At 40.0% G+C, this 25,335-nt stretch overlaps 1 protein-coding gene across 2 annotated transcripts in view; it reads right to left on the bottom strand.

Annotated features, from left to right (window-relative positions):
- The window catches only part of GRIP1 (glutamate receptor interacting protein 1), a 449,905-nt gene that overhangs the window by 107,667 nt on the left and 316,903 nt on the right, over window positions 1–25,335 (bottom strand). For both annotated transcript variants that reach the window (XM_030820036.1, XM_030820035.1), the window contains exons 8-9: window positions 8,165–8,312; window positions 5,865–6,034 (exon numbers count right to left, since the gene is read on the bottom strand). In XM_030820036.1, the coding sequence (XP_030675896.1) occupies window positions 5,865–6,034; window positions 8,165–8,312 (318 nt within the window). The remainder of the gene's footprint in view (window positions 1–5,864; window positions 6,035–8,164; window positions 8,313–25,335) is intronic.

Raw genomic sequence — 25,335 nt, 5'->3', positions numbered from 1 at the left:
TCAAATTGGCATCCTTTTTATGTTTTAGAAAATCTTTATCATGTTTCCATTATAGTTTCAATATTAAGATTTGATATTCCACCCAGTGTTCTGAAATATGAGCAATAGAATGTTTGTTATTATGTCTGATATGAAGTTTTTCATTTAATAATCTTAAAGAACTCAAAATAACATATGAACTTATTTTATTTTTCTAGAGATGGGGTCTTGCTGTGTCACCCAGGCTGGAGTGCAGTGGTGTGATCATAGCTCATTGTAATCTTGAACTCCTGGGTTCAGGCAATCCTCCCACCTCAGCCTCCTGAGCAGCTGGCACTACAGGCCCATGCCACCATGCCCAGCTAATTTTTTATTATTTTATTTGTGTAGAAATGAGGGTCTGCCTATGTTGCCCAAGCTGGTCTCAAGTGATCCTCCCACCTCAGTCCTGAGTTGTTGGGATTACAGGCATGAGCCACCATGCCTGACTTAACATATGAATTTATATCTCCTTCTACTTTCATGATTTTGGTGTTAGGTGTCTTACAAGTGAACATGTAGAGAGGTGAAATACTCTATGCATTGAAAGGAGAGTCATTTAGATAAGAACTTAAGTTACATCAACTGTGATGCCAGCTGAATTGGTCAATTCGCATCCTTTCTAGAATGAAACAGGACATGAAAAAAAAAACACTAGTATGGACAGATCACTGCGGGGCGAAGCACACCTGGGTTTCAGCTCTGCCTCCAGCCTTTCCTCTCTGTGTGATCTTGGCCAGCTACTCAGCCACTCTAAACCTGAATTTCCTCATACGTCAAACGGAGATCATGAAATCATCTACCTCACAGGGATATTGAGAATTAGGCGAATAGGTGCTTAGCATGGTGCTCGCACACAGAATAAAAACAAATGAGTTCAGAGTATATTGATTTGTCTACTTTTCCATTTATGTGCCAACAATAAAGTATCTCTTAAAGGAAATAAATTTATCTTTCACTCAATAAATTTCACCCATTGGACATTTAAGTTCAGAGAATTTCTCAGAAATCTGCAGCAGAAACTTTCATAGCCACTATAATTTTGTTACCCTAAACCATCTGGCCTGCTCCTTCTACTCAACTGCCCTGTTTGTGGTTTGGATTCCCCCTCTCTCTCCACTTTCCTACTTCAAGCTGCCACCTCCTTCATCTAGACCACTGTAACACCTTCAGACATGGCTTCCCAACTCATCTCCTGCATACCCGCCTTCCACAACACAGCTAGGGTGGCCTTCTAAATACATAAGTTAGATCATGCCACTCCTGTTTGAATAGGTTACTTTTTTTTTTTTGAGATGGAGTTTCACTCTTGTCACTCAGGACGGAGTGCAATGGTGTAATCTCAGCTCACTGCAAACTCTGCCTCTCTGGTTCAAGCGATTCTCTCACCTCACCCTTCCCAGTAGCTGGGATTATAGGTGCCCACCACCACGCCCAGCTAATTTTTGTATTTTTGGTAGAGATGGGGGTTTTGCCACGTTAGCCAGGCTGGTCTCGAACTCCCGACCTCAGGTGATCCGTCTGCTTTGGCCTCCCAAAGTGCTGGGATTACAGGCATGAGCCACTGTGCACGGCCTGAATAGCTAACTATTACAAACAGAATCAAATGCAGCCCCTGCCTATCCCTCTAGCTTCATCCATATCACTCTCCCCATCATTTGTATATTTTAGCCACACTGATCTTATGTCTACTCTTAGAACAAGTCAGGTTCCTTCCTGCCTCAAGGCCTTTGCACTTGCTATTCTTTCCCCAGTTGTTTGTGTGACTGCCTCCTTCTCATCATTCAGGTCTCACCCGAGGTGCCACCTCCTCAAAGAAGTTGTTGCTGATCTCCCTGGCTGAAGGAGCTGCCCTCCCCGTGCTATCTCATTACTGTTTTACATTATTCATGGCACTTATTGCCGTCTGAAACAGCTTTATTTATTTAATATATTTTTAATGTTTGTCTGTCTATACTAGAATGTAAATTCTATAAGAGTAGGGATATACTTTGCCTGTCTTGCTCACTAAATATATCATAGCAACTAGAACAGTGCCTGGTATATAATGACTAGTACACGAATGAATGAATAAACAAATGCATGAATGAACGGGAATATCAGCCAGAGTGTCCATGTGAACACTGCAGCAGCATTTTCCTTGAGATAAAAGAGTATTTATTGCAGGAGATGTCCCTAATGGATTCTCTCTCACCATCCTCATTCTACTTTGGGTGTACAACAAGACATTTTAGCAACACACAGTTATCACTGTGTCTGGCCAATTTACAACCACAGACACTTTAGCGTACTTTTCACAAAGTACCATCTGTGTTTCAAATGAAGCCAGGGTACAGTGAATGCACTTCGGGATTCTACACCCACCTTTTGATCCACTTCTTCATTGAGAGCTTTGAAAATTACTGGGCATTTGTTAGGATTGTTGAGCACAATTAATAAGTCAATAAGGAAGATATTATTTACCACCCATTGCTTTCCCAGACTGTGCCAATTGCTACAGGCAGGTTAAAGGTCATACCGTTTACCTCGTCTTTGAATTATTACTGGGGATTAAATCTTCATACATATAAAATAATTAAGAGACAAAAATGATATAAGATAATGCACAAAACTGTACGCCATGGATGATGAATGCAAAAGGTGTTGAACAAATAATGTAGGCCAGAGAAGAGAGCTGCTGCCTATTTTGAATGTACACTCCAAACGTTTTCTGTTTTACAGTGGTATACTTGATAGGCAAGTATTTCCAGAGTTTAATAATAAGATGTTACATTTTTGGCATGTCCTGTCATTTTGCAAAGAGCACTTACAGACATTCTCTCATTTAATAAAGCCAATAATCGTAGCCTACTTTCACTGAGTACTTATTATATACTAGGCACTGTGCTAGGTGCTTTTTCATGCATTAGCTCAGACAATGTTCAGAATATTCCTTTGAGGCAAGTATTATTATGACCCCCATTTTACAGATGAAGCAACTGAGGTATAGAAAAGTTGGGTAACTTGCTTAAGACCCCATGTGGTGGAGTCAGAGGTGAAGCTCTGGATACGTGATCCTAAAGTCCCCGCTTCAACCGCCAGACATACAGCCTCTTCCTATGGGTATGTCTAAGTCCCTTGTTATGGATAAGAAAACAACACATTTAAAATATTATGGTTTTTGTATCATTCCATAGTGACATCACTGCTGCAGTCTCAAGAGATGTATGGCCACAGAAGTTACTTTTCTTTCTTCTCTCTCTAACTGCAGCCTCTCACGCTGTTCAGGATGTTTGAGAGAGCAGAACCACAGTGGTTCCAGTGGTTGCCCTGGAGCTCTCAAACGGAAGGTCCTCCTGGTACTGAATGTGTCGAGTCTAGTGACTCTGGTCACATTTTCCTTTCCAAAACGTCAGTTTCCTTCAATCCAATTATGTCTCCTGAAAACCCTCAGTGGGAAAAATTTCTAACCTCACTGAAAACTCATTTTTGTTAGCTTCTTTAATGCTGCTATTTATCAGTGAAAGGCATAGCTAATCTCTTATTCCAAGTTGAGATATTCATTTCTACATTGCCCTGAAAACTCCGTGGTGTATGCTTTACTGCTAACAAAATCTGGAAATTCGGGAAGTGTGTTGAGAAATGCACTGTTCAGGCATCAGAGATCTTGAAAAAGCAATCAGAACTTTCTTGTGGAGAAAGGGTAAAACTATGTAAAACTCCACTAGTCAAAAATTTGAGAATTGTAAACACAATAATTTTTTGTTTGTTTTTCTTCTTTACTATGATTTAATTATGTTTAGGAGCCAAAATTTATTTCCTCTTGGAAATGCAAGTCTGATTTTAATGTGCAATATAGGAGAAATGCCTGCTTGATTAGAAAGACAGTGAACAACTTGCAGTAAACGTAGATGATGGAGTCAGAAGTGGAAGCTAGAATTACTTAAACTTCCTATCAGTTTCCTATCCATGCAACACAAACGACATCAGGTTTTCCACAATAAAGGCAAAAAATTTGTGCTTAGTCCATATATTTTAGTATATAAGTTAAACTCAAATTGCCTTGGCAGGTTAAAAAATTTAATATTCCATGAATTGAAAACATTTGAATTATTTACGAATTGTATATAGGGCCAATTAAAGAAAAATAAAAGAGGTTACTAAAGATGCTAACATTTTAATAAAAGGGTCTGGTATGCATTTCCGATTCGCTGATACCAGAATTTAGCAAGCAACACTCCATGCTGAGAGAGCACTACACAGTGTGCATTCTTATGGCTACTGTGCTCCAAATCCAGTGATGACTGCCAATTAATTTAAAGAAACTTAAACAGCTTCAGAAATCTCTCCTCTCTGCCAGAGTGCAGGAAGGGCCCACGGGGCCTCCTGATAGGAATGGTGTGCATCCTTGTGAACGGCACCTTCCTACAGCTGTTTGCATTGCTATTCCAATACCGTGATGCTGATTTTCTTTTCATAACCTGCCTATGCTGCATCATTTCTCTACTCCAACGTGTAAAATTAAAATCTGATAAGGGTAATGTACCACAGATTTTCATTAGCTTCAGGGCTGTCTAAGCTCCATTTAATTAAAAAGGTTGCATCCAGCTGACTGATTTAGTATGAAAATTATCTGGTCCCTCTTTCCCCCCACCCCAGACTGTGGAGAAGTGTAGTGCATTTTAGAAGGTGGGAGACACAATACAAATGACCCCCTCATAAGCAAAATTTCAATTTCAGAGAAAACTGCACTGTGTCTAAATATACAGAAATGCATTATCCTCCTTCAGGCCACCCTGACAATACTAGTGAGGCCTCTAATTTCAAGGAGTACAAAGGAATGGTGTTTGGTTTAAGGAATAGGGCAGGAGAAGGAGTTGGAACAAATACCCCACCAGAGAACTTGACTTCATTTGGTTTGGGGCTCAAAGACCCCTTTCTCGTACCAAGTTTTGTCTAACGGTGCCTAGGTAGATGGTATAAACACCCGGCAAATTTCAAGGGATTTGTCAGCTGAAGGTATCTGTGAATTTCAAGGGAGTCAAAATGCAGATACCTTCAGTTGACACTTTTTATTGAATAAATGGAGTTGGATATTCTGATTGTCCCAGACAAGATGTTTGGTCAGACAGGTTGTTCTCTATCCTAAGAAAAAAACTATACTGGCAAAAGACAAAATATACTGAAAACCAATGCTTCATATAACTGGTTCCCTCTGATTCCTGCCAAATAGTTGAAGGTTCTGCTATTAAAATCCACTTTACTTATTTATTTTTAAGTGAGAGCTTCACTATTTGCCTTCATTGGCCTTCATCTAGACTGTAAATTCAAAATGAATACCAGGAAGCCAAATTATTTGCCTTGTCTGCACATTCAATTTGCACCAAATACTTTTTTAAGAAAAAATATCAAATAGCACTAGCCTGAAACTTTTTTCCTCGATGTTAGGGTTTCAAGTAAATTATGTGTGGTTGGGAAAAAAGACTTTGGAAGATGAATTAAACAAACATAACCTTGTTTTGAAAAGAAATGATGAGTCTGACCAACATGGTGAAACCCTGTCTCTACTAAAAATACTAAAATTAGCTGCACATGGTGGCAGGAGCCTGTAATCCCAGCTACTCGGGAGACTGAGGTAGGAGAATAACTTGAACCCAGGAGGCGGAGATTGGAGTCAGCCGAGATCATGCTACTGCATTCCAGCCTGGGGGACAGAGCGAGACTCCATCTCAAAAAACAAAAAAGCAAACAAAAGAAACACAAAACACACAGAATTACACCCAGTGTCTTTCTGCTGTCTAACTCTGCTAGAGGGAGCAACACTGTGAGGGCCAGAGAAAGAGCTTGATCCAGGTGGATCATCTCACCATGGTCGGGCCCCTTTAGGGCCAGCCGGGTCTGATGATGGGGAAGGATCTCAAGCTTGACCTGGTCAGTGGTGTTGGCCAGGAACTGGGTTGCTTCTGCAAGTGTACAGTACTCCATGCTGGTTCCGTCGATGGAGAGGATGTGATCTCCCACGTGCAATGCGCCACATCTACGGAAAGGAGAAATACTCAGTAAGAGGCAATGCCTTCCTCTTTGGAATCTGACTTTCATGTCCTTCATAGTTAAAATTTCACACACTTTTCATTTACTTAAAAAAAAAAAAAAGAAAAGTTTGAATGTTATAGGAAACACCATCTGCCAAATTTTAAGTACCTTGAATATGAATAAGGAAGTAAAACCTTGTGGAAAATACGGAAAAATTCAATGAAATGTTTTCTCTTGTCCTTCTTTTAAAAAAATCTTATTTTGGAGTGCTTGTGTGGAAAGTTGAGAGAAAGCGAGCAAGAGGAAAGGGAAAAACAGGAAAATGTTTCCTCTGGACTTTTGTCTGTGTTTTTTTGCTCTAGGCTTTTCTATCTATAAACATGAGTGGGTAAATCTTCGGAATCTCAAACATGACTCTCAGAATTGGAATAGGTTCTATTTTACGTGTAAAGAAGAATAACGAGGAGATTTCAGTAACACTTCCTTGGAATCCTCACACAAGCTCCAAGATCATCAGTTCTTTATTATTATGTTATTCTGGAATTGAACATGTATTAGTACAAAAGCTCTTGATAATGGTAGTAATTATGCAGGAGTCAAGTGAGTAATAAAACCAGGCCTGCATGGTGAGTCAAGGGGAAAGATGGGGGCAGGGAAGGGGCTAGCTGCTACATCTTGCTGAACTCAAGAGCTGGCTACTGGATGAGTTAAGAAAAGCTAGCACAGCCGTCAGCATCCCCACATACCAGTCAAGTGAACAGCTCCTTAAACTGGTTACCCCCTGTGGAATGGGAAAAAACAGAGGGAGAAAATTAAAGCATCCTGTGCCGTTGAACTGGAGAACGCCTCTGGATCAATGACTGTCACTGATGGGGACTGAATGTCGGGTAAGACCACAGTGGAGCTGTAGACCATGGCTGGAGGTTTTCCAGGCAGGTTGAGGGGCACGTGGAGAAGAGGGCTGGAAACATACAGGGGAGACTGATCATTAAGGTGCAGTATATCTATAAATTCCCAGTGTGAATAGTCTGTTTCTCAAGACAAAAGCATTTCAAGTCATCTCTTCCAACTAAAAACATAATTCCACATTCTTTGCACTTGGAGTGCTTTAGCTATGGGAGATGAGGTTTTTCTTACCAGGAGCTGTAAAATAATTAATTAGATGGGAAGGTAGTCCTTTTTTTTCTTCCCCTTTTATGAGTATAAAATATTAATTAGAAACATGAAATTTCATTTTTATTATGGCATTGAAGCGAATGATGTTTTAAGACACTCTCGAAGGTTGTAAAATCCTAAGATTAACATGCTATGAGAGTATAGGACTTTTTTAAAGTATTGTAAAAAATATTTTAAAAAGTATTGTTTTATTTATTTAGGAAACAAAGAAATCAGATTTTATGGTAGCAGGATTTAATTGTCAACAATTCAGGAAAACCCATCACTGCTCTGCATGGGGTTTAAGAAAGGTCTACTCAGTTACCCTACATTAAGAACTGGCTAGGGCCCTAGGACACAGTAAGAAAACTGTCTTAGGTGCTTGATTTTTTTTTTCTATTGCTAAAGGCCACACCAAACATCTGGATGAGGTGAAGTGACATCATGGGGTGGCTGACACATAGGCGAATTTTTAAGCCCTACAACAGTAACTTGCTTCTGTGTGTGAAACCTGTATAAACTGGCAAGAGAACTGTGTGTGTGTGTGTATGTGTATATGCATGTGTATATGTGTATTACAAGTGTGTGTACATATGTGTGTATATATATTTAAAATTGCACACATGCAATTTTGAAAAGGGGCAATTTCTTTTTCTCTCTCTTTTTTTTTTTTAGATGGAGTTTCGCTCTTGTTGCCCAGGCTGGAGTGCAATGGTTCAGCTCACTGCAACCTCTGCCTCGCGAGTTTAAGTGATTCTCATGCCTCAGCCTCCCGAGTAGCTGGGATTACAGGCACCTGCTGCCATGACTGGCTAATTTCTCGTATTTTTAGTAGTGATGGGGTTTCACCATGTTGGCCAAGCTGGTCTTGAACTCCTGACCTCAGGTGATCCACCCGCCTCAGCCTCCCAAAGTGTTGGGATTATAGGCGTGAGCCACTGCGCCTGGCAGAAAAGCAGGCACTTTCTACAATACTTACCTGTCTGCAATACTTGCAGATTTGATTTTGTCTATGACAATGACTTGTTTGTTACAGCACATCGAGGTAGTTAGGGCAACCCCAAGGCTGGCACCAGGAGTTTTGGCAACTTCGACTAGTAGTGGCCCGGATGCTGTTGCCACAGAATCTGTCAAAGAACAAATTTCAGAAAACAAAACAAAATAAAACAAATAAGCAAAGAGACAAAAGAAAGCAATGAAGAATATTCAGTTTGGTGTTAGCCTGTTAATTTTATCACTGAAACTTAGATTTCCCGCCATATAATATCCCCACAGTCAATGATAAATTCACAGGGCACCTCTTAACACATCTGTTCCATTCAGCTTGTATTGTATTAATGTATGTGTAATGTTCACCTCTTCAATGAGATTTTAAGCTTCATGTCACTTGGGATAATATCTTATGTATCTTTATCCCCTCCACAGTGCTTGGCACAATGCCTAGCATATACTAAGTCTCTCAGTAAAGGTTTTTTAAATTAATTACTTAATTCAATAAATATCTTAGCACCTACCAGGAATAGACAGATGGATGAATGAATGGATGAAAGGATGGATATAAAAAAGAAAGGAAGGAAAGAAGAAAGAAAGGGAGGGAGGAAGGTAGGGAGAAAGGAAAGAAGGATAGGTGGGTGGATAAATAAAAGAATGACAAGAGGGATGAAAGGATGAATGGATGGGTAGATAGATGATCAGAAGAATGGATGGATGGATGATGTCTCTAGCCAAGTAGTAGGAATCGTACACTAAGTTGAATTTGTAAAGCTTTTGGGTCTTTCCCTCCTCTGGACCTCACTTAGGATCACCTCCCTCTCAAGCATAACTTCATATATGCTTTATTTTTGGCTTGGAACACTCTTTGTTCCTTCAACTCCTTCTAACATTTGTGTACTCAATGCCAACATCAATTCCTTGGGAAGCCTAAGTTGTAATTTGGTAAGATGCCTTTCACATGTGCTTCTACAGCCTGCTCTATTCCTGCTGTTGTAGCATACATTTCACTGGTTCATAGTGGCCAGTATGGATGACATGCATGGGTTCCTTGCCAGACTGTAAACATGCTTGAAGGCAGAGACTATGTCTTGTCAATCACAGCATTCTCAGTGCCTAGAATAATGATTAGCACATTGGAGGTATGCCACTAATAGTTGTGGAATGAATGCACGAACAAATGAGAAGCTCATGATATTTCTTAAAGCTCATTAGAGCCACATGACACAAGGGAAAGAGTCTGGGACATAGAATTAAAACATCTGGATTCAATTCTCATTTTCACAATATTTGTGTCATGGTATCTAAGACAAGACTAGTTACTTAAACTTTCCTTTTTTTTGTATTTTGACAAAATTGACAATTAACAATACTAAAACTTTCTAAGCCTGCTTGCTTACCTATAAAATGGCATCTTTTCCACAGTGTTTATTAAAACCAAACCAATGAACAAAACACTTTGTTACACATATAGGATATTTTCATTATTGCTATATTATGACCTCAAGCCTTTGAGTCATGTCATTTTTCAAGACTGCATATTGGTCTGTAATCTTTTTCTAATTTTCTACTGTTCTGATGTTTGACACTCCATTAATACAATTTTGCCTTTCTGCAAGAACATCTTTGCCATCAAGGCCCCACTCAGATATAGTGAAATAGGAAATCTGTATTCCCATTGCTGAAGCTCAGGTAATATGTACTGACTCATGAAGCTGAAAGTTCCATGGGAGAGAGCCATCTTCAGTTTGAGATAAAATACTTATTAAAGTAAACATGACAATATCCAGGCCAACAACATGCATATCCAGTGCTAAGTATTCTTGTATATACTAACACCATGTTTCCTAACTGACTGGGAAGATTGAAATGTTAGTCCTTAAAAAGGTTAAGAGACCATCAGGGCCTATATCTCTTTCCGTCAATTCCAGAGCAGAGTTTCATTAATAATACCTGCAAGGAGCCAAAGGTCTTAATGATTAAGAAGAGTTTTTGGCTCTGGGGTATTACAACTACTCCAGATCCTACAGTTGATTTGCCCATAAGCCTAACCATGGTAGATACTCTCACAGAGAGTATTAATTCCCCTGATCTCCTGACATCAGACTAGGGCCAATGACAATGTCCTGGCTTCTCTCTCTCCTTCTCCCTCATTTGCTGCTTTGTTTCTCTCCAGAGTCTCACCCAGTCATTGTGTGTCCTGCCTTACTCTCGTCTTGGAGTTTTCAGTGAGTAGGCCCCATGGCTATGTGCAATGGTAGTTTGCACATCATGAGTCTCAGTCAGGAGACTCTAGTAAAGAATCCTTGTCAGTCCCTGCAGCCTCTGTTTTAGTTGTCCTTCTATCACTAAGGTGGTTAATTTTGCCCACCTCTCAATTTTAACAAAGATCTGGGGATGAGCCCAGTGCACACAATGTGATGCCTCTGGCTTCACCCCCAGTGGTCAGCCATCATCCTTCTGTTCCTTAAGCATGCTGCATAGCAACCTTTTTCTGCTCAGGCAAACCCCACATGAGCTCTGGCCTACCAGGGCCTTTTCTCACATTACCTTTCTAGAACTTTAGAATGACTAATTTTGATTTCTCAAACCCACTTTCCATGGTCTTGTTGGATTTTAATAGGTATATTTTTGGGGTGATAATCACTTATGTTTTTCCTCATGGTTTTGTCATGTCTAAAGATAAATTTATTTTACTTAACAGGTGAAAGTGATAAAGTTTCTAGATTACTTATTACTTAATCTCTTTTAGAAATGACAGAAACTGCTAGGTGTTCCCTTATATCTCATCTTCTCTTGTCAGTAATAGGATTTCTAAGTTTCAGCTGAGCAAATGGCTGCCCAGTTAAGAACCACATTTCCCAGCCTCCCTTGCAGCAAGATGTAGCCACAGGACCAGGTCCCAGCCAATGGGAAGTGAGATGTGACGTGTTCCAGGATGTGCTCCTACAAAGAATGGCTGTGCCCCCCTCTGCTCATTTCCCCCTTGCTGGTGGAATGTGGGCTCAGAACTGGTAAGCCATCTTCAACCATGCAGACCAGGGCATCAAGCCATGAGATAGATGAAGCCTAGATTCCTAAAATCTTCAGGGATTTCTCAAGAGATTGAGAAAGAAACTTCTATCATATTTATGTGAGCATTGTGAGTATGGGTCTTTGATAGAATGCCTGAATTGGTATTCCAATAGGCCTTTTCATTTGAGAGGACTGCGCCAAAGTATCTGTCTTGAACTGTTTTTATAAGAAGTGGCTATTTAAAGTAGGTATTTGCAGATGTAAATTTTATAAAACTACAACCAACCATTACCCAATACTCACACAAAGTATTCACTTTTCTAAAAAGTACTAAATCATGATTAAACATGAGAGTTTTTGAAGAGGTCATCAGGATATTCCAAAGGTGTTTAAATATAAACCCTTAAGTTAGTTTTTTTTTTTTTTTTTGCTGGCCTGTATATTTGTCAAAATTTTAAAACTTATATTTTTGTGGTTTTAATGTTCCAATGATCATGAAGAATTAACATGAAATTGTTCTGGTAGAAAGAAATGATAGGAGTAGGAGTATTAAGAAGCTTAGGAAAAGGATGCCAGATCCTCTGCCATCATTAATTTAGAGGGCGAGAGAGACAGCATCCACAGCTTCTACAGTACGCTTCTGTGACTGGAAACTAGAATAAGTCTCTCTTTAAGTACAACTTGCCCCATTAAGGCTTGAAAAAACAACAAGTGCAATATTTCCATTTGGGAAATGCAAATATGCAATTAATGAATCTCTTTTAAAACTTAAAGTAGAAAGCTTTACAGTTCTGAGGTAAGATTAATTTAAAGTCATGGTTAAGGGAAGAGGCAGTGTGGTGCTACATGGGGCTCAAGGCTGGAGCTGAGGACCATCTAGAGGGTGGTTCTTGCTATATCATCAACTCAGCATGTGGCCTGTGCCATCATCTCCCTTAGACCTCATTTTCTTCACCTGTAAAATGAAGAGATTTGAATAAAATTTCCCTAGTCATGACAATCTGTGAATCTACAGAGAAATAATGATGCCAGTTAAGTAGCTAGCAAGAGAAAGTTAAGGCAGGTTAACCAACTTTATGAAAATATACAGTAGCTAGTATCTAAATCCCAGTATTCTACAAATCAATAGAAGAGATGAGCAGCTAGAAAGAAAAGTGATTCTTTTTTTTTTTTTTTTTTTTTTTAGTTGTTTTTGTTTTGTTTTTTTTTTTTATTTTTATTTTTTTAATTTATTTTTTTATTATACTTTAGGGTTTTAGGGTACATGTGCACAATGTGCAGGTTTGTTACATATGTATCCATGTGCCATGTTGATTTCCTGCACCCATTAACTCGTTATTTAGCATTAGGTGTATCTCCTAATGCTGTCCCTCCCCCTCCCCCCACCCCACAACAGTCCCCGGAGTGTGATGTTCCCCTTCCTGTGTCCATGAGTTCTCATTGTTCAATTCCCACCTATGAGAGAGAACATGCGGTGTTTGGTTTTTTGTCCTTGCGATAGTTTACTGAGAATGATGTTTTCCAGTTTCATCCATGTCCCTACAAAGGACACGAACTCATCATTTTTTATGGCTGCATAGTATTCCATGGTATATGCACCCAACACAGGAGCACCCAGATTCATAAAGCAAGTCCTGAGTGACCTACTAAGGGACTTAAACTCCCACACAATAATAATGGGAGATTTTAACACCCCACTGTCAGCATTAGACAGATCAACGAGACAGAAAGTTAACAAGGATATCCAGGAATTGAACTCAGCTCTACATAAAGTGGACCTAATAGACATCTACAGAACTCTCCACCCCAAGTCAACAGAATATACATTTTTTTCAGCACCACACCACACCTACTCCAAAATTGACCACATAGTTGGAAGTAAAGCTCTCCTCAGCAAATGTAAAAGAACAGAAATTATAACAAACTGTCTCTCAGACCACAGTGCAATCAAACTAGAACTCAGGATTAAGAAACTCACTCAAAACCGCTCTACTACATGGAAACTGAACAACCTGCTCCTGAATGACTATTGGGTACATAATGAAATGAAGGCAGAAATAAAGATGTTCTTTGAAACCAACGAGAACAAAGACACAACATACCAGAATCTCTGGGACACATTCAAAGCAGTGTGTAGAGGGAAATTTATAGCACTAAATGCCCACAAGAGAAAGCAGGAAAGATCCAAAATTGACTCCCTAACATCACAATTAAAAGAACTAGAAAAGCAAGAGCAAACACATTCAAAAGCTAGCAGAAGTCTAGAAATAACTAAAATCAGAGCAGAACTGAAGGAAATAGAGACACAAAAAACCCTTCAAAAAATTAATGAATCCAGGAGCTGGTTTTTTGAAAAGATCAACAAAATTGATGGACCGCTAGCAAGACTAATAAAGAAGAAAAGAGAGAAGAATCAAATAGATGCAATAAAAAACGAAAAAGGGGATATCACCACCGATCCCACAGAAATACAATCTACCATCAGAGAATACTACAAACACCTCTATGCAAATAAACTAGAAAATCTAGAAGAAATGGATAAATTCCTCGACAAATACACCCTCCCAAGACTAAACCAGGAAGAAGTTGAATCTCTGAATAGACCAATAACAGGTTCTGAAATTGTGGCAATAATCAATAGCTTACCAACCAAAAAGAGTCCAGGACCTGATGGATTCACAGCTGAATTCTACCAGAGGTACAAGGAGGAACTGGTACCATTCCTTCTGAAACTATTCCAATCGATAGAAAAAGAGGGAATCCTCCCTAACACATTTTATGAAGCCAGCATCGTCCTGATACCAAAACCTGGCAGAGACATAACCAAAAAAGAGAATTTCAGACCAATATCCTTGATGAACATTGATGCAAAAATCCTCAATAAAATACTGGCAAACCGAATCCAGCAGCACATCAAAAAGCTTATCCACCATGATCAAGTGGGCTTCATCCCTGGGATGCAAGGCTGGTTCAACATACGCAAATCAATAAATGTAATCCAACATATAAACAGAACCAAAGACAAAAACCACATGATTATCTCAATAGATGCAGAAAAGGCCTTCGACAAAATTCAACAACCCTTCATGCTAAAAACTCTCAATAAATTAGGTATTGATGGGACGTATCTCAAAATAATAAGAGCTATCTACGACAAACCCACAGCCAATATCATACTGAATGGGCAAAAACTGGAAGCATTCCCTCTGAAAACTGGCACAAGACAGGGATGCCCTCTCTCACCGCTCCTGTTCAACATAGTGCTGGAAGTTCTGGCCAGAGCAATCAGGCAGGAGAAGGAAATAAAAGGTATTCAGTTAGGAAAAGAGGAAGTCAAATTGTCCCTGTTTGCAGATGACATGATTGCATATCTAGAAAACCCCATTGTCTCAGCCCAAAATCTCCTTAAGCTGATTAGCAACTTCAGCAAAGTCTCAGGATACAAAATTAATGTACAAAAATCACAAGCATTCTTGTACACCAATAACAGACAAACAGAGAGCCAAATCATGAGTGAACTCCCATTCACAATTGCTTCAAAGAGAATAAAATACCTAGGAATCCAACTTACAAGGGATGTGAAGGACCTCTTCAAGGAGAACTACAAACCACTGCTCAATGAAATAAAAGAGGATACAAACAAATGGAAGAACATTCCATGCTCATGGGTTGGAAGAATCAATATCGTGAAAATGGCCATACTGCCCAAGGTAATTTATAGATTCAATGCCATCCCCATCAAGCTACCAATGACTTTCTTCACAGAATTGGAAAAAACTACTTTAAAGTTCATATGGAACCAAAAAAGAGCCCGCATCGCCAAGTCAATCCTAAGCCAAAAGAAAAGTGATTCTTGATAACTATGTTTATGAAGGTGGGATGAAAATCCTCAGACCTTTAAATATTTGGATGACAGTAATAATATCCTTTAAAGACTGAGTTTGGAGGGATGGCTTCCACCTTCAAAGAGACATCACATAATATGAAGCTTCCACATTAAGAAGTTTCCAGGGCACAACTACAACTTTCTAGCAAGATCCTATCATAGTAAGGTCCTAATCTAACTAACCAGAAGAAAATGATGAAGAAAAGAGGATGCTTATGTCATGAAAGACAATCAGGGCTTACTGACAACAGTTTACAGAACATGAGCTCAGTCTTGTATTCTCTCACCTCAGTAGCCCACAGTTTCGCTTACCTCAGTCACTCTTAAATCCAGCACACATCATTCCCCCAAGCTCCTATTTGTCACTTAGAACAATTTTTGGATATCTCCTAGGAACACTGACACATGTCCCAAACTGAAGAGTGAGACCACCCTACTACACTGCTTCTGCAGGTTTCCTTCTCCAGTGATGGGTTCACGCTGCACTCTATCACACAAACCAGAAACCCAGGAGCCATCCCTGGCTCCATCTTCTCCAAGATCCTTATAAACTCCTCTTGATTTTACCCCCTAAATAGCTCTCAATTTCATCCTTTCTTTCCATCTCCACGATCACCATTTTAGCCCAACTTACCATCATCTGATTTCCCCACATCCTCTCATGCTCTTTACCTTCCCCAATCTAGAGTGATCCTTTAAATTGAATATCTCATCACGTTAATCCCAAGCTTAAAACCTTTCCATAGCTGTTCTGGTAATGGAGTACAGGTTCTTAACATGGTCTACAAGGACCTGCATGATCTGGCTTCTGCTTCCTTCACCAGTTTTGTCTTCCACCATTCTGCCCTGCTTCTCTCTGTTCCAGTCCTGAACTCCTATTTTAGTCATTCAAAATGCTGTCAGCCCCTGCTACAGTGCCCTCATTTATGTTGTTCTCCCTACCCGGAATGCCCCACCTCTTCCTGTCCCTTCCTTCACCTACTTTTTTTTTTTTTTAACAACTGCTCTGCTCAAATGTCACATCCTCAGGGATTACTGCCCTGACCTGCAAACCATGTCAATCTGCCCGTTATACACTTTAATAGAACCCTATGTGAATGCAGTGGACATGAGGAAGAGGACATTGTTTGGCTCTAGGAGAATCTACCAGACCTGCTCATCTACAGAGGACTCTGAGAAAATTATCTTGACTGACAGCTGAACAGAACCATGGGGTAGAGTATGCTGTTTAAGTCAGGGTCCCAGCAAGAAACACATGATACACTCAAATTAGGATAACTTGAGAAGAGTTTAATAAAGGAACAATTTAGAAAGGTGTGAGAAGCTTATAGGGAAACTACAAGTGATGATACAGTACTCTGGGGCAAGAAATAATAGGGACTGTACCCTACTAAGCCTGAAAAGGCAAAGAATAGAATTACTAGTAGAACCAGGATTCAGAAAGGCCTAAGTGATGAGGGCTCCTTGACATGAGCTGGGACCTTCAGTCAAAGGACCAATTTCAGTGAACCCACAAGGAAGAAGTTGGGAGAGTAATGCTTTTCATCATTGTCCTCCCTTCCTCTAATCGACTGCCATGATTCCCTATTAGCCAAAATCAACTGGAAGCCAGAGGGCTTGAGAGCCCATAGTGTAGACCATATAGGTCATAGCAGAGCAGCAAGAAGGGTGGAAAGTGGCTCTGGAGGTAAAAAGGAGGATATTCTTATTTGTGTATATCTCTACTCATCTTTACACAAAAATCTTGAGGCTGTTTGCTTGAAACAAAATAAGTAATATAAGGAAACAACCAGGAAGAAAGAGTCTACAAATGCCATACCACAAGGGTTAAGTTTGACTGCATTTGCAAGCATGACACTGAACTATAAGTAAATCCATAGGTACAGAAAGTAGAAGGACAATTAGTAGTTGCCAGGGTTGCTGGGGAGGGAAAAATGACTGCTTAATGGATACAAGGTTTCCTTTTGGGGTGATAAAAATGTGCTGGAGTTAGAGGGAATATTTGCACAACTCTGTGAATGTACTAAGTGCCACTGAACTGTATCTTTAAAATGATTAATTGTATGTTCTGTGAATTTTGCTCCAATAAAAAGAATGACTCAATTTCCCAGCAACCTGAATAATAAAGGAAACATAATCAATTATGCAGTTCTCACTATTGGAAAGGAGGAAGTCTACTAGTCCCTATGGTGGAAATAAAGATGATTCTAGCAGGGAGCTCTAAAAGATATCTCTCTCGTGGGCTTTTATATATAGACGGTGGTAAATGGTATAATGGATAATGCCCTCAACACATTTTATGATAGGATGCAGAGGTAGTTTCCAAAAGCTGTTCCTTGATCAAGGTTGAGATATAAGATTAAAAAGCAAATCAATGATGGTGTCTCTAGAATGGGATGAGAGAATGTATTGGTCAACATGATCTAAAGGTGGATCCCTGGGTAAACAGACTGAATGTCTCTTGGGATCTTGTTAGATGTCAATCTTTTCTCTCACTTAGGTTTTGAAAAGAAGCTAGATATTAGACAATTCAAGGAAGTCCCCTGTGATGAGGCACTCTTATGCTGGCATTTTACATAGGTGACTAGGACCAGATCCATATGCTTTGGGCATCAGATGAATCAGCAGCAGCATTAATGTACTATCAGGAGGCTGGGGAAGCCTAATTATATTCTTGCTAGAATAGAAGGCTGTCAACCTCATAGTCCCACGGAAGTGGACTAAGTCATCACCCATCCAACAACATGAATTTAAAAACTATATTTACTAACTGCCAACTATATGCCAGGCACATTGAAAGGTAGTGGGGATTCAAAGATGAACATCTGCTATTCCTTCTTTCCTTCTAGTAACCCCTTGGGATCCCATGCCAAGAAGGTGGGGAGTAGTGTTGAACTCCTGGATTCCACTACAGAAATATATTCTGTTGAATCTCGTGAAGTTTCTAGTTACTTTTTTTTCTTTTTAACATACTGTTTGCAATTCCTCTCTTCCTGCCCAATGAAATCTTTAATATAGTATGGTCAAAATGCTTATGAAAACATTGCATTATCTGGTGGCTGGCAAGATGGTCAAATAGGAACAGCTCTGGTCTGCAGCTCCCAGCAAGATCGAGGCAGAACACAGGTGATTTCTGCATTTCCAGCTGAGGTACATGGCTCATCTCATTGGGACTGGTTAGACAGTGGGTACAGCCCATGAAGGGCAAGCTGAAGCAGGGTGGGGCATTGCCTCACCTGGGAAGCACAAGGGGTTGGGGAACTCCCTCCCCTAGCCAAGGGAAGCCGTGAGGGACTGTGCTGTGAGGAATGGTGCACACTGGCCCAGATACTACACTTTTCCCATGGTCTTCACAATCTGCAGACAAGGAGATGCTCTCCAGTGCCTAGGCCACCAGGTCCCTGGGTTTCAAACACAAAACTGGGCGGCCACTTGGGCAGACACTGAGCTAGCTTCAGGAGTTTTTTTTTTTCATACTCCAGTGGCACCTGGAATGCCAGCGAGCGAGAACCATTCACTCCCCTGGAAAGGGGGCTGAAGCCAGGGAGCCAAGTGGTCTAGCTCAGCAGACCCCACTCCCATGGAGCCCAGCAAGCTAACATCCACTGGCTTGAAATTCTCACTGCCAGCATAGCAGTCTGGAGTCGACCTGGGATGCTCGAGCTTGGTGCAGGGTGGGGTGTCCCCCAATACTGGGGCTTGAGTAGGCAGTTTTCCTCTCAAGTGTAAACAAAGCCACTGGGAAGTTCAAACTGGGCGGAGGCCACTGTAGCTTGGCAAAGCCGCTGTGGCCAGACTGCCTCTCTAGATTCTGCCTGTCTGGGCAGGGCATCTCTGAAAGAAAGGCAGCAGCCCCAGTCAGGAGCTTAGAGATAAAACTCCCATCTCCCTAGGACAGAGCACCTGGGGGAAGGGGCAGCTATGGGTGCGGCTTCAGCAGATTTAAATGTTCCTGCCTGCCAGCTCTGAAGAGAACAGCAGATCTCCCAGCGCAGCGCTTGAGCTCTGCTAAGGGACAGACTGCCTCCTCAAGTGGGTCCCTTGAGGGCACAGTGCCTCCTGACTGGGAGACAACTCCCAGCAGGGGTTGACAGATACCTCTTACAGGAGAGCTCCAGCTGGCATCTGGCAGGTTCCCCTCTGGGACGAAGCTTACAGAGGAAGGAACAGGCAGCAATCTTTGCTGTTCTGCAGCTTCCACTGGTGATATCCAGGCAAACAGGGTCTGGAGTGGACCTCCAGCAAACTCCAGCAGACCTACAGCAGAGGGGCCTGGCTGTTAGAAGGAAAACTAACAAACATAAAGGAATAGCATCAACATCAACAAAAGGATGTCCAGAAAGAAACTCCACCCAATGGTCACCAACATCAAAGACCAAAGGTAGATAAATCCATGAAGATGAAGAAAAACCAGCGCAAAAAGGCTAAAAATTCCAAAAACCAGAATGTCTCTTCTCCTCCAAAGGATCACAACTCCTCACCAGCAAGGGAACAAAACTGGACGGAGAATGAGTTTGATGAATTGACAGAAGTAGGCTTCAGAAGATGGGTAATAACAAACCCCTCCGAGCTAAAGGTGTATGTTCTAACCCAATGTGAGGAAGCCAAGAACCTTGAAAAAAAGTTAGACGAATTACTAACTAGAATCACCAGTTTAGAGAAGAACAAAAATGACCTGATGCAGCTGAAAAACAGCTTGAGAACTTCAGGAAGCATACACAAGTATCAATAGCCGAATTGATCAAGCAGAAGAAAGGATATCAGAGATTGAAGATCAACTTAATGAAATAAAGTGTGAAGACAAGATTAGCGGAAAAATAATAAAAAGGAATGAACAAAGCCTCCAAGAAATATCGGACTGTGTGAAAAGACCAAACCTACATTTGATTGGTGTACCTGATAGTGACAGAGAGAATGGAACTGAGCTGGAAAACACTCTTCAGAATATTATCCAGTAGAACTTCTCCAACCTAGCAAGGCAGGCCAACGTTCAAATTCAGGAAACCCAGAGAGCACCATAAAGATACTCCTCAAGAAGAGCACCCCCAAGTTGCATAATTGTCAGATTCACCAAGGTTGAAATGAAGGAAAAAATGTTAAGGGCAGCCAGAGAGAAAGGTTGGGTTACCCACAAAGGGAAGCCCATCAGACTAACAGCAGATCTCTTTGCAGAAACCCTACAAGCCAGAAGTGAGTGGGGGCCAATATTCAACATTCTTAAAGAAAAGAATTTTCAACTCAGAATTTCATATCCAGCCAATATAAGCTTCATAAGTGAAAAAGAAATAAAATCCTTTACAGACAAGCAAATGCTGAGAGATTTTTTGTCACCACCAGGCCTGCCAGCTCCTGAAGGAAGCACTAAATATGGAAAGGAAAAACTGGTACAAGTCACTGCAAAAACATACCAAATTGACACTATGAAGAAAACGCACCAACAGACAAAATATCAAGCTAGCATCATAATGACAGGATCAAATTCACACATAACAATATTAACCTTAAATGTAAATGGGCTAATTGCCCCAGTTAAAAGACACAGACTGGCAAATTGGCTAAAGAGCCAAGATCCATAGGTGTGCTGTATTCAGGAGACCCATCTCATGTGCAAAGACACACATAGGCTCAAAATAAAGGGATGGAGGAATATTTACCAAGCAAATGGAAAGCCAAAAAGCAGCGGCTGCAATCCTAGTCTCTGATAAAACAGTCTTTAAACCAACAAAGAACAACAAAAAAAGAAGGGCATTATATAATAGTAAAAAGATCAATGCAACAAGAAGAGCTAACCATCCTAAATATATATGCAACCAATACAGGAGCACCCATATTCATAAAGCAAGTTCTTAGAGACCTACAAAGAGACTTAGACTCCCAAGCAATAAGAGTGGTAGACTTTAACACCCCACTGTCAATATTAGACAGATCAACGAGACAGAAAATTAACAAGGATATTCAGGACTTGAACTCATCTCTGGACCAAGTGGACCTAATAGACATCTACAGAACTCTCCACCCCAAATCAACAGAATATATATTCTTCTCAGCACCACATCGCACTTATTCTAAAATTGACCACATAATTGGAAGTAAAACACTCCTCAACAAATGCAAAATAATGGAAATCATAACAAACAGTCTCTCAGACAATAGTGCAATCAAATTAGAACTCAGGGTGAAGACACTCAAAACCACACAACTACATGGAAACTAAGCAACTTGCTCCTGAGCGACTACTGGATAAGTAACAAAATTAAGGCAGAAATAAATAAGTTATTGGAAACCAATGAGAACAAATATACAATGTACCAGAATCTGTGGGACACAGCTAAAGCACTGTATAGAGGGAAATTTATAGCACTAAATGCCCACAGGAGAAAGCAGGCAAGATCTAAAATTGACCTAACATAACAATTGAAAGAACTAGAAAAGCAAGAGCAAACAAATTCAAAAGCTAGCAGAAGACAAGAAACAACTAAGACGAGAGCAGAGACACAAAAAACCCTTCAAAAAATTAATGAATCCAGGAGCTGGTTTTTTGAAAAGATTAACAAAACAGATAGACCATTAGCCAGACTAATAAAGAAGAAAAGAGAGAAGAATTAAATAGACACAATAAAAAATGATAAAGGGGATATCACCACTGATCCCACAGAAATACAAAATACCATCAAAGAATACTATAAATACCTCTACACAAATAAACTAGAAAATCTAGAAGAAATGGATAAATTCCTGGACATATATACCCACCCAAGACTAAACCAGCAAGAAGTCGAGTCCCTGAATAGACCAATAACAAGTTCTGAAATTGAGGCAATAATTAATAGTCTGCCAACCAAAAAAAAAAAAGCCCAGGACCAAACAGATTCACAGCCGAATTCTATTAGAGGTACAAAGAGGAGCTGGTACCATTCCTTCTGAAACTATTCCAAACAGTAGAAAAAGAGGGACTCCTGCCTAACTCATTTTACGAGGCTAGCATCATCCTGATACCAAAGCCTGGCAGAGACACAACAAAAAAAGAAAATTTCAGGCCAGTATCCATGATGAACATCTATGTGAAAATCCTCAATAAAATTCTGGCAAACTGAATACAGCAGCACATCGAAAAGCTTATCCACAATGATCAAGTTGGCTTCATCCTTGGAATGCAAGGTGGGTTTAACATATGCAAATCAATAAATGTAATCCATCACATAAACAGAACCAATGACAAAAACCACATGATTATCTCAGTAGATGCAGAAAAGGCCTTCAATAAAATTCCACACCCCTTCATGCTAAAAACTCTCAATAAACTAGATATTGATGGAACATATCTCAAAATAATAAGAGCTATTTGTGACAAACCCACAGCCAATATTATACTGAATGGGCAAAAACTGGAAGCATTCCCTTTGAAAACCAGCATAAGACAAGGATACCCTCTCTCACCACTCCTATTCAACATAGTATTGGAAGTTCTGGCCAGGGCAATCAGGCAAGAGAAAGAAATAACGGGTATTCAAATAGGAAGAGAGGAAGTCAAATTGTCTCTGTTTGCAGATGACATGATTGTATATTTAGAAAACCCCATTGTCTCAGCCCCAAATCTTTTTAAGCTATTAAGCAACTTCAGCAAATTCTTAGGATACAAAATCAATGTGCAAAAATCACAAGCATTCCTATACACCAATAATAGATAGCCAAATCAAGAGTGAACTCTCATTCACAATTGCTACAAAGTGAATAAAATACCTAGGAATACAACTTACAAGGGATGGGAAGGACCTCTTCAAGGAGAACTACAAACCACTGCTCAAGAAAATAAGGGAGTACACAAACAAATGGAAAAACATTCCATTCTCATGGATACGAAGAATCTCATCAAGCTACCATTGACTTTCTTCACAGAATCAGAAAAAAACTAGTTTACATTTCATATGGAACCAAAAAAAGAGCCCATATAGCCAAGACAATCCTAAGCAAAAAGAACAAAGCTGGAGGCATCACGCTACCTGACTTCAAACTATACTACAAGGCTACAGTAACCAAAACAGCATGGTACTGGTACCAAAACAGGTATATAGACCAATGGAACAGAACAGAGGCCTCAGAAATAGTACCACACATCTATAACCATCTGGTCTTCGACAAACCTGACAAAAACAAGCAATGGGGGAAGGATTCCCTATTTAATAAACAGTACTGGGAAAACTGGTTAGGCATACACAGAAAACTGAAACTGGACCGCTTTCTTACACCTATACAAAAATTAACTCAAGATGGATTAAAGACTTAAATGTAAGACCTAAAATTATAAAAACTCTAGAAGAAAACCTAGGCAATATTATTCAGGACACAGGCATGGGCAAAGCCTTCATGACTAAAACACCAAGAGCAATGGCAACAAAAGCCAAAATTAACAAATGGGGTCTAATTAAACTAAAGAGCTTCTGCACAGCAAAAGAAACTATCATCAGAATGAAGAGGCAACCTACGGAATGGGAGAAAATTTTTGCAATCTATCCATCTGACAAAGGGCTAATATCCAGAATCTACAAAAAACTTAAACAAATTCACAAGGAAAAAAAAAGCCCATCAAAAAGTGGCCTACGGATATGAACAGACACTTCTCAAAAGAAGACATTTATGTGGCCAACAAACACTTGAAAAAAAGCTCATCATCACTTGTCATTAGAGAAATGCAAATCAAATCCACAATGAGATACCATCTCACGCCAATTAGAATGGTGATCATTAAAAAGTTAGGAAACAACAGATGCTGGAGAGGATGTGGAGAAATAGGGATGCTTTTACACTGTTGGTGGGAGTGTAAATTAGTTCAACCATTGTGGAAGACAGTGTGGCAATTCCTCAAGGATTTGAACCAGAAATACCATTTGACCCAGCAATCCCATTACTGTGTATATACTCAAAGGATTATAAATCATTCTACTATAGAGACATATGTACACGTATGTTTATTGCAGCACTGTTCACAATAGCAAAGACTTGGAACCAACCCAAATGCCCATCAATGATAGACTGGATAAAGAAAATGTGGCACATATATACCATGGAATACTATGCAGCCATAAAAAAGGATGATTTCATGTCCTTTGCAGGGACATGGATGAAGCTGGAAACCTTCATTCTCATCAAACTAACGCAGGAACAGAAAACCAAACACCTCATGTTCTCACTCATAAGTGGGAATTGAACAATGAGAACACATGGGCACAGGGAGGGGAACATCACACACCTGAGCCTGTCGGGGGGTGGGAAGCTAGTGTAGGGACAGCATTAGGAGAAATACCTAATGTAGATGACAGGTTGATGGGTGCAGCAAACCACCATGGCATGTGTATACCTATGTAACAAACTTGTATGTTCTGCACAGGTATCCTGGAAGTTAAAGTATAATAATAATAATAATAAATATTGAGTTTTCTAATATGATATGATTTCCAGGTTTCTAGAAAAATTACTCAAGCACGTTAAAAGACCCACAGAAGGTGACTGATGCTCCCTGTCCATAAGGGCTATAGAAAGCAATTATTATTACCAAATAATCACAGCAATAAGTGTCTAGGGAATGGCAGTGTCAGTGAGACTTCTGGGCATCTCAGGAGACTGAGCCTGATGAGCTGACATGGCTGGGATGAGCTTATTAGATGAGACAGAATTTGATTGGAATGTTTCTCATATGACCTTATTTTAATAGGCTCTAGGAGAACAACAAAACTATTTTAGCAAGTACTGTTTTCCAGCATTACCCATGTGGCAGTTACTTTCTGCATCACAGAAAGAGATCTACAAATGTTATTGTTTAATTGATCATTAGTCTTTTCTGGCAATTGCTTTCCACAATAAATATTTCCCCACAACAACATCAAAGCAGCTCATACTGCCTTGTGGTATTAAGCCTGTTTCCCTAGCTGCCACCCAATTCCATTCACAGAGGGATTTATGAAAAGTAGGATTCCAAAAGCCCTGGCTTTATTCCAAGATGTCTAACAAGATGCATAAGGAAAAGTAAAGGCAGGTAGACAGGCTGGATAAATGAGGCACTCTTATTTAAGAAAGTGCAAGAGAAAAATTGGAGTGTGTCAAAATGAGAAAAAATAGAGGAAAAATCAGGAAGAAATAATCAAGAGCCCATCCCTAGACAGAAGATTAGTTTATCCTGCTGAAACGAAGCATGGTTGAGAAAAATGGATGATACAGATATAAATTATTCATGGTTAAAGACATCTCAGTCATTAAGATATTTA

The sequence above is a fragment of the Nomascus leucogenys genome, chromosome 10 (genome assembly GCF_006542625.1).
Source record: "Nomascus leucogenys isolate Asia chromosome 10, Asia_NLE_v1, whole genome shotgun sequence".
Lineage (NCBI taxonomy): Eukaryota > Metazoa > Chordata > Mammalia > Primates > Hylobatidae > Nomascus > Nomascus leucogenys.
Note: the sequence above shows the minus strand (reverse complement) of the source record. Positions and strands in the feature narration are given on the sequence as shown.